The sequence below is a fragment of the Chinchilla lanigera genome, unplaced genomic scaffold, assembly GCF_000276665.1.
Source record: "Chinchilla lanigera isolate Chin_1 unplaced genomic scaffold, ChiLan1.0 scaffold00008, whole genome shotgun sequence".
Lineage (NCBI taxonomy): Eukaryota > Metazoa > Chordata > Mammalia > Rodentia > Chinchillidae > Chinchilla > Chinchilla lanigera.
In genome coordinates, this window is record NW_004955409.1 from 10,511,944 (window position 1) to 10,529,969 (window position 18,026).

The following is an 18,026-nucleotide window of genomic DNA, read 5'->3' on the forward strand; positions in this document are numbered from 1 at the left end:
CATTTTCTAACAGTTTACAGTCCCTCAAAAAGTTAAACTTAGAATTATTCTGTGACCTAACAGTGCCATTCCTTGGTATACAGACAAAAGAACTAAAAATGGAGACTGAGATATAGATAAAACCGTGTTCATTGCAGTCTCATTCAACAGTATTTGAAAGGTAGAAACAACCCAAGTGTCAGATGGATAAACTAATGTGCTGTATGGATATTCCTGCAATGGAATACTACTGAGCTGCAGAAAGGAGTGAAATTCTGACACATGCTGCAACATGGTGAACCTTAAAAACATGCTGAATGAAATAAGCCAACCACAAAAAGACATGTATTTTATCAGCCCACCTCTCTGATATACCTAGAATAGGTAACTTTATAAGAGACAGAATGTTAGATTAAATGTTAGCAGAAGTTGTAGGAGAGTGTGTGTATGTGTGTGTGTGTGTGTGTGTGTATGTGTGTGTGCGCTATTGTTGAGTAATTAAGAAAGTTTTGGTTGGGGTTGTGGGAAAGTTTTGGAAATAGAAGTTGATAGTGATACGACATCGTGAATATACTTAATGCCACTGAATTGTTCACCTAAATATGCTTGAACTAGTAAATTTTGTTTTATATATTTTACCATAATAGCACGATTTGCAAAGGGACCTCAGTTTCTTAAAAAAAATTCACCTGTTCAGTTTTGCTGTTCTGTGTATCTGGTGTACATAATTTTGTAACATATGCATACATTTTGTATCGGTAGCTGAAATGGAGGGATTACTAAAACCTGCTTCTTACATTACTGTTGGATTGTGGTAATTTTCCTTAATGATGGTCTGCGTGGCTTTTGGAGACGAGAATATTGAACCATGAAGTCATGTCTGGAACATCTAAAGCCAAGCCTTAGTGCTGGTGATGTTAAAATCTAAAAGCCTTGGAATCCATGGCAACTCTTTGATCAAGATTTATAGATTCTCTCATTCGTCTTTTTCTTGCATCTTCTCTTTTTTAAGTTTGATTTTATTAGCCTTTTAATTGGCTAATCAAAATTAAATCAAATTGAATTTAGTGTCTTTCTTTGGCTCCTTGGTAGTGGATTAATGGTCTTTAAAAAATGACTATAAAGAATGATGCAGATCATTTTAATTACAAGTAAAAGATGAAGTCTACAGTCGCCATAAAAGAGAAAGGAAAAGGGAAATTTTGTGACTTTTGTGACTTTCCTTTTGCACTGGTCACGTTGTGTTGCACGTCACGCTGGTCTCAAAGTCCTGGCTCAAAGAGTCCTCCAGCCTCAGCCTAGTGAGCAGCTGGCCTTGCCCAGCTGTGCCCTCTTTTTGAAAAGAAAAATGAGAAGCTTTCCTTAGTAGGAGACATGCCCGTGTTTGGGCATATACATGTCTGAAATGCCACGTTTCTGTTTTCAAAATCCGAAGACTGAAAATGCATTATTTCTCTCCCTAAAGGTAACGTAAACTCGTTTATTGCGAATATTCAGACAGTCAGGAGTTTCACAGCAGAAATCATCTTTCTCCCCCTCCTGGGGAGGGTGTCAGGCCTAGGCCCTTGGGGTGCTAGGTAAGTGTTCAGTGTTGGGCTGCATCCTCCAGCCCTGTGGTATTGCTTTAAATTACCGGTATTGACTCTTACTGCCACCCAGAAACCATGCTTTATTTTCAGGCCTCCGAAACACCTATTTCACCTCTTCGTATTCTAGCTGATGACTTTATTCCTGAGTTACACCCTAGCCCTGTGATTGCAGATTGCTGCCCAGGTCCTGCTGGGATAATACTCCATATATGTTGCATGTCCTGTGTTACCTTTGTAGAGTCTAAAAGTTGTCTATTCTAAAACATACTTGAGCTCAGTGTGTTGAAAGAGGCACACACCAAGATTTAGACAAGTATAGGAAGGGGATAACATATTCTTCCAAATCTCTTATTTTACCAAAATGTTTTCCTCAAGAATCGTTGGCCTTAAACGTTGTATGTGATAAAACTAAATTTTAATATACAGCAAGTATTTTTAGACCTTCAGTGTTAGAAAAAAGATGGTAAGACTGCAGTGTGTAGCATGGAGAATCAACAGTTCACCTCTGACATCAGGCAGAGTTTGGTGAATCGCTTGCCCATTTGCATAATTTCTCCCATTCAAACAGGAAAGGTGTTTTTCAAAAGGGCTGCATCATAGGGAATAAATAATTTACATAAATGATAGGTGAAGTACAAAAGGTATTTTATAAATTCTGATGAGAAATTTATACCTTTGTGGCAAAATATGGTGATAGTAACTTTTTTACAAAGTTGAGAGATAAAATATTTGTCTTAAGTAAACTTATGAGGCAATAAATATTTTTCTCAGATTATTAATAATCATTTCTTGGTGGTTAGTTTTGTGTATGGAGTGCTGAGCATTATTTATATATTTTAAAATCTGGGGTTTTAAAATTAAATTTATGATAATTTTTTATGTTGTGGCAGTTGCTTTCAGTGTTCATTGGAGTGAACAGTTATCCACCCCTGAACTGGCTGATTCCATGCTCTTTCGTTTCTTGAAGTTGTCAGTGACTTTCTCTGGTTACTTGGGTTTCTGTTTTGCGTTAGGCTCGGGCATTTCTAGATGCCATCATTGCGCTGCTTCTAGAAGAAACCTTCCCCCTAATCTATGCCCCCGATACAGTGGGCAGTGGGTAGAAATAGCCAGCCTGGCTTTTTTGTTGTTGTTCTTTAATAATGAGAGATAGGTATTGTTTGTTTTTTTTTGTTTTTGTTTTTGTTTTTGTTTTTTTTCCGGTACCGGGAACTGAACTCACGACCTTGTGCTTGCCAAGCAGGTGCTTTGCCGCTGAGCTAAATCCCCAGCCCCGAGATAGGTATTGTTGAGAGCTTGATATTCTCTCTCCCTCTCTCTCTCCCTCTGTCCCCCTCTGCTGGGGATCAAACCCGGGCCTCACATGTGCAGGGCAGGTAGTACTGGACCACACCCTCAGCCCTGTGGTGGACTCTTGTAAAGATTCACGTGCCCGGGTTTTTGTCACTGACTTTGATTGCTCTTGGCCATTTTGGCTTCTTCCTCATTTGTCGGTTGGTTCATATTGTTAAAGTTTATAGATGAGTAGGAGATTGCTGTACTATTAATTAGCCAGTGGAAGACTAGGGCTACTGTCCTTGAAGTTAAAACATACAGTATTGTAAATTATGAATAGGTAGCTGGAGCTGGATCCCAACCCGGCTTTCTGGCTCCAAGGCCTGTGCTTCTAACTGCTCTGCTATGTTGGGCATTTAAATTGCTTTCACTTTTCCCTTTTATGAATAATTCTAACAGAAAATCACTCTGTACATAACTTTTGCATTTTAGTATTATATTTTAGGACAGCTTGGTAGGGGGTCCTGATAGTGGACAAGTGAGAAAAAAGTATTTGGAAAAAAGTAGTGTATGGCTCTAACACTCTTCTATTACCTTAGTTACTGATGAACTGCTGTGGTTAATGTGGAAAAATGCGTATTATATTCATCGGCGTGCTTATGAGAATGGAGTTACTTGTTTCTTGATTTCTAAAATGCATACATTCCAGCTGGGCAAGTGGCACAGGTCTATAACCCCAGCACTCTGGGGTTACATATTTGAGCCCAGCCTGAGCAGTTATGGAATTTAGCTTAATGAAAAATGAAGGGTTGTGGCTGTAGCTCAGTGTGGTCCAATTCCAAGTACCCGCCCCCTGCAATCGTATTCCTATTTCTTTACCATTCCTTTCAATCAGAATGTTTTTGCTACCAGTGTGTACAGTTAAGGTAGCTACTTGTTTTCTTCTTTTCTTTTTCTTGAGAAGTTTTTATATTCCTGATATGTTGTAACTTTCACGAAGCCTTGGAGTCAAGGCTTGTGTACTTTTTTTCCTGTGCTAGGGGTTGAATCCAGGACTTGCACGTGCTAGACAAGTGCTCTACCACTGAGCTACATCCCCAGCTCTGCATTTTTTTTTTAAAGTAATGGTTTTATTTCTTTTCTTTTTTTTTGGGGGGTATCGGGAATCAAACTTAGGACCTTGTGCTTGCCAGGCGGGTGCTTGTGCCACTGAGCTATATCCCCAGCCCTGCATTTTTTGTTTTGAGACAAAGTCTCACTAAGTTGCCCAGGCTGGCCTCAAACTTACACAACCTCATGAGTAGGTGGGATTACAGATGTACAACACCATACCTGTATACTCACTTTTTAAGATAATTCAAGATAAAAAGATTGAATAAAGCATTTTATTTTACAGACATACAGTCTCCTGATGCTGAATATGTAGATTTGCTCCTTAATCCTGAGCGCTACACGGGTTATAAGGGACCAGACGCATGGAAGATATGGAATGTCATCTATGAAGAAAACTGTTTTAAGTATGTGTCATTTTTAGAAATTCGTGTAAGATATGATTTCTCTTTGTAAACAAATAAGCAAAATCATAATAATATAAAATTAATCTTTTTTGAAAAGTCAGGTCTTTATGAAGTATCATTGGTACTTAACAAATGTTCCTGAGTAGATTGTAGAGTCTCATTTTTTTAAAGAGCAGAATATATTTATTGGGGGAAAGAATGCTTCTGTCTGAGAGAGGGACAGAAGTCTTGTTTTGTAGATGAAATAACCTAGATCCGGGAAGATTTGGTCCACTTCCCAAGGTCAGATAATTAGTGGCAGAGGACAGATTAATACACAACTCCTTCGCTTTTTGGTGCTCTATACTGTCCTTTCTGTGGTTGTAGTTATTTCAAATTGCTTTAATGTTAAATTAAATCAATTTAATTTAACATTAAATTGGTTTCAGAGAATAATTTTAAAAGGTGACTTTGTTTTGCATTGGCCATATGCCAGGCATTTCCTCCTGCAGTGCACACAGTGACCTGGGTTAGTTATCACTGCTTTACAGATAGAGAGTCTGAGACTTGGGGAGGTGAAGTCATTCCATTCAGTGTGAAGGATCTAGGAAGTGGAAAGACCCACTTTATACTCCTGACCTCTGCAGTGGAAGCAGTCACACTGGGTGATGGAGGGGTGCTTCGAGTTATTCACTTACAAGGCTAATTGGTTTTTGGAAAAAATGAGGCTAATTGGTTTTTGGAAAAAATTTCTGTGTATGTGTGTGTGTGTGTGTGAGAGAGAGAGAGAGAGAGAGAGAGAGAGAGAGAGAGAGAGAGAGAGATGCTTTCTCAGAGATGAAAGGCAATTCTAGAAAAATCTTTGGAGTTTCCAAGTATGGGGATAATGCATTTTTTACTTCTTTTCTCCTTTCTGTCTCTTTATTTTGACTTGAAGAGTTTTTCCTTTGCAAAGTCAAAACTTTTCATTATTAACTAATTCTGCCATGCATTGAATTTAAATTCTCTTGAATAACTATTAGGAATGTTTGGTTTAGTGATTTAAAGTTTAAAGAGTTTTTTTTTTGTTCTTTTTAGTGTAAATTAAGTCTATAAGGCATTTGTTAGATTTGTGCTAGTTTTTAGTTATTTTGTAGTTCATATCCTGATTCCAATATTTTTAATAATGTAAATAATGTTATATTGTTATAGAATCACTAAATTATATTTATTATGCTAAAACAGCTTACATTTTCTCTTGAAATGTCTCCAGTTGTGCAAATTTAAATTAAGAAAATTAAAATAATCCCTGCAGTTTATTAATAATACTAATGGCTATTCTTTTTTTTTTTATTCAAAGCACTTTAGTAATATATTAATTCTCTAGAAAACTTCTGGCTGTTTTTTCCTATTATGAAAACCTTTTACTCAAGTCATAACAAACCTGGTGGCCACAGGGCCAACTGATGTGTTTAAGATTACAGAAGTATAAAATAATCTGTCAGCAGTTTTTTTTGCTGCTGAGTTTTAATGCTTACATTGGAACGTTTGTATTTTTGGTTGTCTTTCAGTTAATGGTATACTGCGTGGTATGCACACATACATATTAATAACATATGAAAATGGATTAGAAAAAACAGTATTAGTAACTAGTAGAGGAGAGCTTGACTGGTGATTTTTCTTTTGCTTGAAGACTTGATTAGGAAATGACTTGCTGGCTGCTATAATGGGACTAGATCAGGAGCTATTATTACTAAAACAATAGCCAATGATTTCTAATGCAGTTAGAGAAAATTAAATATTTTATAGTCCCAATAAAATTATTTGACTTTGGATATAGTCATTAATTAACTTCCTGAGATAATATCATGTTATTTAAATAATTACAACATGACTGATAACACTACTACTTTTAATTATTTTGTTTTCTAGGCCACAGACAATTAAAAGGCCTTTAAATCCTCTGGCTTCTAGTCAAGGTGAGTTTCTCATCTGCATTGTTATATTATTTATCAGCCTCTGACTTTGGTTAGAGGAAGAGCGAAGCCAAGATAAATGGCGAGAGCTGCTTAGGTCATGCAGTTACAGTCCTGTGTCCATAGAAGGTAGGCCTCCCCCTGCACAGCTGTATTTCTGTCTCAGTAAGGAGTGTTTTTGTACTGAAGTTCATGGTATTAGACTAACGTAAGATGAAGATTGGGATATATACTATTCTGTGTATTTTTGCATATACACTAGTTGGTGTGTTCACTAATTTCAGTGTTTACTCATCTTCCAGGTAGGTGAATATACAGAAAACTCAAAATTTTTCCCAAAACTTGATTCTATAGTTAGATTTCATAATTGGAAGTCTGATTTCAAATTTACATGTATCTTGGTATATCTTATTAGCATCTTTCATTTCTACAAAGGCCTGGTCCAAATGCTGCCTTTTCCACAAAACTTTCCCTGGTCCTCTTGAAGTCACTTTATAACATCTGTATTCTCACCCAGCATTCTTTTTCCTAGGTATAATTATTGGTACTGATATAGCTACCACCTACCCTAGGATTTTGGGAATATGGGCAGCATTTATTTCTTTTCTCCCTTTCTATAGAGCCTGATACATCATATATGGAGAAGTCTTTTAGGTGCACTGTCAGTGATTGCTGTCCTCAGTGAGTGACCTTGTCTCCCACAGTGAAAGTCATTTGTTCTCTCCACAAACGAGTACTCATCATATCCTTGTGCTAGGCGCTGTGTAGGTGGCAGAGAGTGTATGCTTGAAACCCTCAAGCCCCCCCAGTCAATCGGAGGCCGAATGGTTTTTCGAATACGCAGTTTCAGTGATGATCCATCCGCCTTGTTCCGTAGAAATAATATCTGTTCTCTTTCAGTATGTGCTTACTGATAAAATCTTTGATGTGCTTTTAGCAAATGTGTAAGGTTATAATTTTAAAAATTTCCTTGAAAAGATGCTGATCTCATGAAGTTAATAAATATAAATTTCTCCCATAAGGCAGTGAGGTTGAATCATTCTCTAAATGTTGACTGACTCGGATTAAGAAAGCCTTTTAAACAAGGCTTTCTGAGTTTGCACAGAGTCACATACAGTGACTAAGTGGAAGCTAGTGATTTAATATCGGGTGAAATACAAATGCATAGATAAGTGATGGTCTTTACTGTGAACTCACATTATGGTTTGATACATTAACAGCCCTGACGTACTTTAAAAATAAATGGGTGCTGGGCATGGGGGCTCATGCTTATAATACTAGCACCCTGGGAAGCTGAGGCAGTAGGATCACAAGCTTGAGCCCAACATGGGCAACTTGCTGAGACTGTGTCTCGAAATTAATAGCAAAAAAAGGGCTGGTGATACGGCCGAGTGGGAAGGCCCTGGGTTTAATCCTCAGTACTACAGGGAGAAAAAATAAAAAAGATAAATGAGAATAATTTAAATGTTTATCATGAGGGAACTGGTTAAATGACTTACATAAAGTCACTAGTAGAGTCCAGCCATAACAAACGTTGCCATAAATTTCTATCCATTAAAATAAAAAATGATTAATAGCACTCAGTAGCACACTGAGGCAAAGCAGGCAGAATCAAAACATGTATGATGTAATTTTATAAGAGCATTATTAATACAATCTCTAAATATCTACACACAGAGGAAAAGGACATTTAACAAAATATAAATGGTATTTATCATGGGGTGGGAGTTACGGATAACTTTTTATCTCTTTTTTGTGAACATAGTTGCAATAAATATATATTTAATAATCCATGATGGCATTACAAAAATGAACAAAATGAAGATAATCATCCAATCATAAATAAGCAGCTGTATACAAATTGCTGCATTTTATCATCTTTGAAAATATTCCTAAGGTTAAATCTTACAATGTCGGTCTGGAGATTTCAAAGCAATAATATCAATCTTTAACAGAAATTATGTTGTCACTTAGGACAATAACTGTGGAAAAAATCTCTGGCAGCCAAATAAACATAGGTCCTTAAGATACTTAATTAAGAGTACTCTCAGATGCCAGACTAGATTTTTCCCTCCTGTCAGTCCATGTTAAATCTTGGTGAGAGGAAGCTCTTGTGGGCGCCCCTGAAGATGTCAGTCCATCACCCCAGGCAGGATTCCTGTCACCGCTAGAGAGAGTACAGTCCTGAGTGTCTCACCTACAGATGTGTATGGTGGGCTAATAACGTGAAATGACTCATGTTTAGAAAGTCTTACTTTTATGCAAGTGTAGCATTGTAAAAGGGGCAAATAGTAGGAGTTTATAATAATAAATACTTTGTTTTGTTCTGCTTTTCAGGAAAAAACAAAGGTAAGTATAACTTTTTTCTCATATGTTACACATACAGATTTGCTTATACATTAGGATATTTATTTTAAAGAAAAACAATTTTTTCTTCCTACTTCTGAGATGCAAAAGAACTGGATTTTTATTTCTTTATAATTTTGGAGGCAGTAGCACAGGTTAAGGGAAAATGACTGGCCTGGGTCCTTTTCGCTGAGCATTTTAGCGTTTTTGTTTGGTTTGTGATGTTTTTATGTGTGTAGGTAGATGCCTGTGTCATGTTTACAACGTGATGTGCACAGTTTGGTTTCGCATTTTGCTTTTGTATCAAGTTTTCCTGTAAACAAACATTTAAAATTTTTGTACTCCAATTTATTGCTTATTCCCTTTGCCATTGCTTGTATTATTTTTATGCTTGGTTGGGATTTATTTTTAATGTCGCTATAAGCAACTCTAGTAAAAACTAAACCTGTAACATAGTACAATACTTACCATCTGTATAGCAAATATATACATGAATCTTTGCAGTTATGATTTCTTACATATTTTATATATTTCAAACATTTTCACATACAGAGTTGCAAAATTCTAAATTTTTGTCATTTTGATAGTTGTGTTATTTTACCATGTTAACTATACCATGTTACATGGTATTCCATCATATTAACCTAGACATTACTGTACATTTTTATTGTTTAGGAGTTTAAAATTAATATAATCATTGTTCTAAATGTCTTGCATTGCTGCATTTTTAGTTACTTCTTTAAATCATAATTCTAAAAACAAAATTTCTAAATCTATTAAAAGTGATCTTATTAGGCCTTAGAATGTAAGAGATTATTGGTTTCTGTAACATTTCTATAAACTGCTCTTTTGAAATAGTGAATGACATGGAATACAATCTGCTGTGTAGAAATAATATACCTCCTATGCGATTTTGTAATTTTTATTTATTTTTCTGATTTGAAAAGCATATAATGAGTCTTTAATTTTCACAGTATCTATCTAGGCTAGGTATTTTCCCATTTTTGATTGCTTTACTATTTAAATTCTGTATTTTGGCATCATATAAAACAGTTTATCCAGAAAATAATGGGACTGTGGCCGCCTCAGGCAAGGCGAAGGCCTTTTCAAGTCTGTGAAGCAGATTGGTACTTGACTGAGTCTGTCATTTCTTGTCGTCTTCCTTTGAAAAAGCTGCAAACAAGATTTGAACCTTTAGGTTAAGTAATCTTTAAAACACTGGCACAGATTTTCTATAAGGTAGCTTAACACTTTGGGAAAACTTATCTCGTGGCATTTTTGCAAACTTTTGTTTTTCTTTTAATTTCAGAGAACACATTTTACAGTTGGCTAGAAGGTAATTAGAAATGTTTACACAAATTTGATTTTTTCATTTTTAAAATCATGAGATTAATAACCTTCAAGATTTACATATAAAATTTTATTTCTAAATCGTTGACTCTTTTTAGGCCTCTGTGTAGAGAAAAGAGCATTCTACAGACTTATATCTGGCTTACATGCAAGCATTAATGTGCATCTGAGTGCAAGGTACCTTTTACAAGGTAGGTGGTATTTACATTTACCTCTTACTATTTTCAGGCGCTCTTAAATTCTTCATCGTTCTATCTGTTGGTTTTTTGTGTGTGTGTGTGTGTGTGTGTTTTTCTGGTACCGGGAATTGAACTCACGATCTTGTTGTGCCTGCCAGGCAGGCGCTGTGCCGCTGAGCTAAATCTCCAGCCCCCATCGTTCTATCTGAATGGAAAGAGACAGACCACCCTGAATATTAGGCTGTAAAAATCCCTTCTTAAATGGTAGTAATCAGGAGTATGAATAGATATAATTGAATAGCTTGGCATATTATTAACTCCTTACCTTCTTTTAAGAAACTGCTTAAAATGACACTTTGGAAATATTATTTTCTTTTGTTGTGGGAATTAAACCAGCTCCGAACAGCAGTTTGTTATTTGTTAGATGTAACATCAGAGCCTAAGTGCCAGCTGTAATGGGGAAGCATTTTCTGCTGTTACTTACGCTTCAGGGATACTGTTGATAAATGAGACCACGCTTAATTTTCGTCTGTAACATACTTCTGGGAATTAGAGGGTTTTACCTCTTGGAAGCAAATGAATAACTTTGACTTGAAATAATCCTTCAAACATTTCAGATAGTAATTTTTCATTTATATATTGTGATTTATGTATATGTTTATATTCAGAAATGTGATTTTGATCACGTTTTTAGAACTACTTTCTTGGTAAAACAGTGATTTCAGTTTTGCTTTTATGGCTGGGTTCCAGAAGATAAAAATCTTAATACAGAAATTTTAATGATTAAATTATAAAAGCCAGTTTTCTTGATTATAATATATATATATATTATATACCTATATAATAGATATTTGAAATAGAAAATGAAATTAACGTCTACAAATATAAATAACCTAATACAACAAAATGGAAGTTATTTAAGTAAAATTCAGTTTTTAGCATTTTTTTCTTCCTAGATACCTGGCTGGAAACGAAGTGGGGACACAACGTTACAGAATTTCAGCAGCGGTTTGATGCAGTTTTGACTGAAGGAGAGGGCCCCAGAAGGCTTAAGAACTTGTACTTTCTCTACTTAATTGAACTAAGGGCTTTATCTAAAGTGTTACCATTTTTTGAGCGCCCAGATTTTCAGCTCTTCACTGGAAATAAAATTCAGGATGCAGAAAACAAAATGTTACTTCTGGAAATTCTTCATGAGATCAAGTAAGTTATATTGCAGCTTATACATGAATAGATGAGTGAGAAGTGGTTTCTAAAATTAAATTCTTAAACATTTATGTAGAGAAAGGAAAACTCTTTGAAAATAATTAAAAGCCAATTTGCTCATGGAACTTTCAGGATTGACTTTTGTTTTTATTTTGATGGGTGTGCCAAAACCACACATTGTTAACTTCAAGAGCCATTTTTTTAGTATGTGATGCTTGCATTATTTTTATATTTAGTTGGTCAGGTTGAGTTTGGGGCCAAACCTGTACTATGTTACACAATTAGCATTTATTTGAGAAAGTAATTTGTTTGTATCGAAGTGTTGGTTTTACTGTTTTGTGCCCTATTTTAATTTTATTATTTATCATTGGCCAGCAAAGTATTGTATTAGCAGGGCATTTAATATTTATAATGTACGAAAATAAATAGTTTATTCTAAAATGCAGGTCATTTCCTTTGCATTTTGATGAGAATTCACTTTTTGCTGGGGATAAAAAAGAAGCCCAAAAACTAAAGGTAATTATTTTATACTTTAACTTAATTGTTAGACATAAACCGATTAACATGTATGCAGTTCTGAATATAGATTCATGTATTTCTCATAAAAGTGGAGAACAAAGCGGTGTTTCTCGGAAGAGAAGGGAAGGGAAGTGGGAGAAGAGAAGGTGTTGGTCCCAAAGTGCTGAGTTTCAATTAGGGATCAGCTTTAGTGATCTGTTGCACGGAAGGATGACTGTAAGAAGTAATAATTAATTTTACATTTCAGAATTGTTAAAAGAGTAGATTCTACGTGTTTTCACTACAAAAGAATAAGTATGTGAGGTATAATGGATTTGTCAATTGGCCTAATTGTTTCATATTCTAAACCTAACATCAAAGCATAATATTGTGCCCCATAAACATATATAATTACTTGTCAGTTTTAAAAATAAGTAAGCCTCTGTATTTATACTTAATAGTAAACTGATATATATTCTGAAATTATGAGAAAGATTGGAGTCACAGTTTTCCTTAAAGGCAGGCCCAACCTAAGTTCTACTTTGTATTACGTTCAAGATAACAACTAGGTGCCAGGGGTATAGCTCAGTGGCAGAACACGTGCTTAGCATGCTTGAGGGCCTGGCTTTGTCCCCAGCACCAAGAAAGAAAAAAAAAAAAAAAAGAAAAAGAAAAAATTCCCAAAGCAAAGCAAAACAAAAACCCTTATGACAGAAAATAACAAGCTATGTATTACTGTACCCTGTACCCTGCATAGATGGCTTTCACATTGATGGTTTTATGTACTAAATAGTGTTTATAAATTAAACAGAAGGATCCAGAATGTCAGTGACAGTATTAGTCTGTCTTTTTCCTGAAGAAAATTCTAAAAAGGGTGTTGGTTAAATTAAAAGATGGTGTTTATGAGGAGCAGGTACTGTGTGGCATTCTGTCAGCCAGTTTACTGAAAATTAAGATAGGTCATAATGCCCGCCTGTGGCTGTGGGAAGTGTAGGTAGATCTGCGGCCTCGCAGAATGAAGGCGGTCTGGTCATTGCCTTGCTTCTTCAAAGGGGTATGACCTCAGGAAGACTAGTGTGTGTAGCTGCCACTCAATGCTGGAAAGCTAAAATATTCCTAGGAAGACTTATTAAACACTGTGTGCAGAGTGTGATTTTTGCATTAAAGGGAGACACAGCTCTTACCCTCAGGGGATTTCCAGACTATTTGGGAAGTCGAATAAAATTAGATTACTGTTGTATTTACCAAACTGTTGGTCAGTAAAGGGCGCAGGCCCTTAATACCATGGGGCTTGATCGGATTTTATTGGACTATTTATAACCGTCTCCCTCTCTTGGTTTCTTTCCATGATGCAGAAAGTGATTTTGGGCAGCCTGCAAAAGCGAGTGCTGTTAGGTAATAGTTATTCTTGCCCTCCCGTCTATCTCCTACTTAAAGCATTTTTGCTATAAAAACATACCTCAGGGATTATATAATCTTCTAAACAGCTTCCAGGAACTGGGAAGTGAGGGGGAAGATGTTGCAAAAGACTTATTTTTTGCCTACTATTTTCAATATATGCCTTATTTTTAGTTCACTTGCTGGTTTATTGGACAGTGTTTTGGCATCAGCCCTTTCTAGATTGTGCAAATTAGAAATATTTCTCACAATGTTTTAATTTGATCAGAACTCCCAAATGCTTAGCTTTCATGTGCTATGAGGTTTATGCGGTCCTTACCTAACAGAATTTTTCTGAACCTAATTTTAGAGAAGTTAAGAAAAAAGCACGTGAACATCAGAGATTTCCTTTTTTTTCCCTAAGAGTACTTTGTGGTAAACATCATTGATTTGAACAATCATATTTATAAACTCTTTCTTAAAAAATCTAATCTTGATTCCTTTATACTCATTACCTGAAAGAGATATTTAGTGTTCAATTAAAAATAGAATAGGGTCTCACTTGAAGACATATGAAAACATTTGAGAATTTGGATGAGAATTGGTCAGTTGATTTCACCAAGTATAAATGACAGCATGTAACCACAGTACATTTCGTTGTTCTGCCAAGTTATTGTAATTAAAAATAATTAAAAAGTAGTGAGATTTTGTCTCAAAAAAAAAAAAAAAATTGAAAAGCTGAATGTGGTTACACACACCGATTGTCCCAGCTACTCCAGAGGCGGAGGCAAGAGGTGTTTGCTTGAGCCCAGGAGTTGGAGGGTAACATGGGCAACATAGCGAGACTGCATTTCTTTAAAATCAACAAATAAAATGATGACCTAGAACTGTGTGCCTGTACAAGGAGAATCTGTCAGTCTGTTGGGTTCTGGTTATTTTGAGGGTCCTAAATTTTTCTGATAACTGAGATAAACTCAGGTTATTGACTGTAATTGTTACTTATGGAAGTGGGGAGTTTTCTCCTGTTCTCATAATCTCGTCTGTTAATTTGGTTCTAGCCTATTGCAGTCACCCAGACAGAAGATGGGTGCCACTTTATGTGCTTGGCTTTAATTTTACGGTGTTTACTGGGCGCTGAAAGCAAGCATCCGTGCTTTCTGTACATGGCACGTGAAGACTGACCTGAGAACTGCCACCTTCAAATGATTGAATTACCGTAGATTTGAATACTGAATTTAGACAGTGTCTACAGAAACAAGCATGATCTTCTAGAACTCAGGCTTTTAGCCTTTACAAGTATTAGTGTCTCTTAAAGTGGAAAACTTTTAAATCTTTTCCCCTTGAGAGTATATTTTTAATACCTATTGATTATGGAAGTATATAATTGCCGATAAGCCACTATGGCACTCAGTAATATCTTAAAGTAAAAGCTGTATTTTATTACTCAGAACATTTGTATCCATTTGTATATTTATAGATCCTATGTGGGAAGTATTCTATCTTTATATAATCTTAATATGGATTTTGTAGACTCTTTTTTTTTTTTTTTTTGGTTTTTCTCTGGTACCGGGGACCGAACTCACAACCTTGCACTTGCCAGGCAGGCGCTTTGCCGCTGAGCTAAATCCCCGGCCACAATTTTGTAGACTCTTAACAGCTATTAAGTCCTCTAGACGTCAGTAGCTTGTAGGAGCAGCACATGTGCTTTACATTCATTTTATTACTTTGCTATTGTTTGAAGTGTGATTTTTCTTTAAGTCAAGGGCAAAACCCTGGTTTAAGGGCCACCTTAAATCATGAAATCTGTCTGGAATCATGATGGGTCATTTTTTCAACAGTAGGCTTCAAATTAAATTACCTCTTCCTGAACAGGCACAGAGAATAGTAAAAATATGTGGGAACATCAACAGTTTGGGCTTTCTGTGAAATAAAAGATCTGGGGTCTTTTACTACAAACCTTTTTACTACAGATTTACTACAGATTTTTTACATGTTATGGTTGTTTCAAAGTCTCAAGCTGAACAAAGCGTCAATCTGTCTCCAGAATAACCTTAGGACTGCTCTGATGCAGTGGGTGCCAGTCTTTGCTTATTTACTCAGCGCTGGATCTGTGGTCCTGTTTTCCACCGTTTGAGCCGGTGTCTAGTTTAGCACATTTCATGCTTTTTAAATTATAGACCAAGTGGTATAATTGGTGTTATATCTGTAATGTTGCTTTTCTGCTTGAAATCCTGGAAGCTTAGGATTCCACTCCTAGGACAGAGTGAGTCCCTTGGAGGATCAATTAATTTCCACTGTAGTAAAAGAAGGATGTGTTCTCGGCTTCCCTTCTTATTTCTTATTCCTTAAGGACATATACGAGTTTTAGATGAGCTGGATGCATGTTACCCTGTCATAAACAATGTAATACCCTATATATACGAATATGTAGCAAATACATAAAAACAAGTTCAGCATAGCAGTGGATGATGGGATACAGAAATTTGGAGGGATACATGACGAATTTCAAGTGTACTTGGAAAGGTTTCTTTCTAAAACTTGCTGGTGGGCACATTATATTCAGAGTATTTTTGCATGTTAATAATTATGTTAATAATAAAAAAGAAAATCTGATTTTACCTAATTAATAGCAGAAAGAAGAACTGTAATTTAACTGTTGTGAAACCAAAGGTTTCCTTGTCTCCTTCCCTTGCTCCCTTTTTGGTTGGTGTCCTCTAACTCCTGTCCTGCCACGATTGACAGGTACTTAATAATCACATACAGTAGGGCCCATCAGTGAAGTTGCTTTTTACGTTTTGGCAGATCGTGCAGCTTTGGAGTCAGGCAGGCCTGGGCTCTAAGTTTGCTATTTACTCAGTGGGAATTAGGTAAGGTACCTAATTTCTCTGAGTCTTATTTTTAATCCACTAGGGATAGCTTATAATAATAGTAATAATTACTTTTTAAATGTTGTGGTGATGATGAAATACAGTTGTACCTGTAAAGATTCTGGTGTGCAGGAGATGCTCAATAAATGTTAGTTCCTTTCTGTTACTGGCACCACATAGTATCTTGCCCAGTGTTAAACACATAGAAGGCACCCAGCAGATACTTAATAGGTGACTGTATATTACATCTTTTTTTTTTTTTTAGTATTGCGGGGGATTGAGCCCGGGGCCTTGCACATGCTCAGCAAGCACTCTACCACTGAGCTACGTACATTCCTAGGCCTACATAGCACATCTTGATAAAATCTTGTTAAATTGTTTTTAGGAGGACTTCCGGCTGCATTTTAGAAATATTTCAAGGATCATGGATTGTGTCGGTTGTTTTAAGTGTCGGCTGTGGGGAAAGCTTCAGGTAAGCAAAGCAAGCTCATTTTTACTTCTCCTTTACCCTTTGCATGAATTTTCTTAATTTTCTTATTTCTGTTATAGACTCAAGGTTTGGGTACTGCTCTGAAGATCTTGTTTTCTGAGAAATTGATAGCAAATATGCCAGAAAGTGGACCCAGTTATGAATTCCATCTAACCAGACAAGAAATTGTATCACTATTTAATGCATTTGGCAGGTTAGTTTGAATGTACTGAAATTGTTTCTGCTAAGTAAGTCTAATGCAGCATTTATACTCTCGGATGAAAGTAGGTAAGAAACAGCCTTTTTAGTGCATTAATCTTACAGGATTATATGATCTTCTAAAATAGCCCAAGTATGTTGACACACACTATCATTAGATGATTTTAAAGTTTTTATCTGTGGACTCTTATTTCATGATTAAGTTAGGTTGGACACTGGTATTCGCCTTACTGAATTGTATATTATTTTCTAATTGTTTAAAAGCAGTTTTTTGTGATGTTCGATTTTTTTGAAGGTCCTGGAAAAATCATGTTGTTTAATACAGGTACATATATAGGTTTCTCTATGAACTCATCATTATATAAAAGTATTAATAATCCTTTTAAAAATACTTCTTTCCTGTGAACACAATTGCAAGGAAGTACGATATAGGGAACGTACATCAGAACATTGACGTGTGAGATGGGTGTGGTATGCACACTTGTAGTCCCAGATACTTGGGAGGCCGAAGAAGGAGTGAGAGCTGGAGGCCGGCCCGGGCAACCCAGTGAGGCCGTCGCAGACTACGCAGGACGGGAGGAGGAGCTCGGTGCTCCGCGGTTCTCCCTGAGCCAGCGGTGGGGGCTGAAATTTATTTACAGATGTCCTTCATTCTGGCTTATGAATGTAAAGAACGTTGATATTTTTAAAACCTTTTGAAAGTGTTTTTGTGGGGTGGGGGTTGAACCGAGGGCTGTGCGCATGCTAGGGAAGTCCTCTGCCCCTGAGCAGCACCTCCAGCTCCCCAAATCATCATTATTTTTAAGGTCTGTGTTTCTTCACTTAAAAAAATATGATTTCATAGTTGGGGCTTGAAATAATTGTCCAGTACAGTTACTCCCCTGCGCCCAGGAGCTTGCCAGTTACGTTTTGTTGCCTTTCTGCTACTTCCGTCATGCTGGGGAGCACAGCTACTGTCCACCTGAGATAATGAACACCCTCCGGTAACGAGGAATAAGCTTCGCTTCTTATAGAGTGCAGCGATAACTTGGTCACATTCATTTACTGTTCTCACTCTTTATTAGAACAATAGCTTTCATTCTTTGTATATTTGTAAAATAGCATATTATTTTAAAGTATTTGTATACTTGTGAATATTTAAAGTATGTATTTCATTATTTCTGTATTTCTAGTCTTAGTATTATGGACTTTATATTAAGCATATGGATATATTTATTAATA

The 18,026-nt window shown here is 36.2% G+C and overlaps 1 protein-coding gene across 1 annotated transcript in view; it reads left to right on the forward strand.

Annotated features, from left to right (window-relative positions):
- Window positions 1-18,026, forward strand: part of Ero1a (endoplasmic reticulum oxidoreductase alpha) — a 37,492-nt gene that overhangs the window by 16,052 nt on the left and 3,414 nt on the right. The window contains exons 7-15 of the mRNA XM_005376780.2: window positions 4,240-4,360; window positions 6,251-6,297; window positions 8,632-8,643; window positions 9,950-9,976; window positions 10,089-10,181; window positions 11,126-11,372; window positions 11,822-11,891; window positions 16,503-16,589; window positions 16,667-16,800. Coding sequence (XP_005376837.1) covers window positions 4,240-4,360; window positions 6,251-6,297; window positions 8,632-8,643; window positions 9,950-9,976; window positions 10,089-10,181; window positions 11,126-11,372; window positions 11,822-11,891; window positions 16,503-16,589; window positions 16,667-16,800 — 838 coding nt within the window. The remainder of the gene's footprint in view (window positions 1-4,239; window positions 4,361-6,250; window positions 6,298-8,631; window positions 8,644-9,949; window positions 9,977-10,088; window positions 10,182-11,125; window positions 11,373-11,821; window positions 11,892-16,502; window positions 16,590-16,666; window positions 16,801-18,026) is intronic.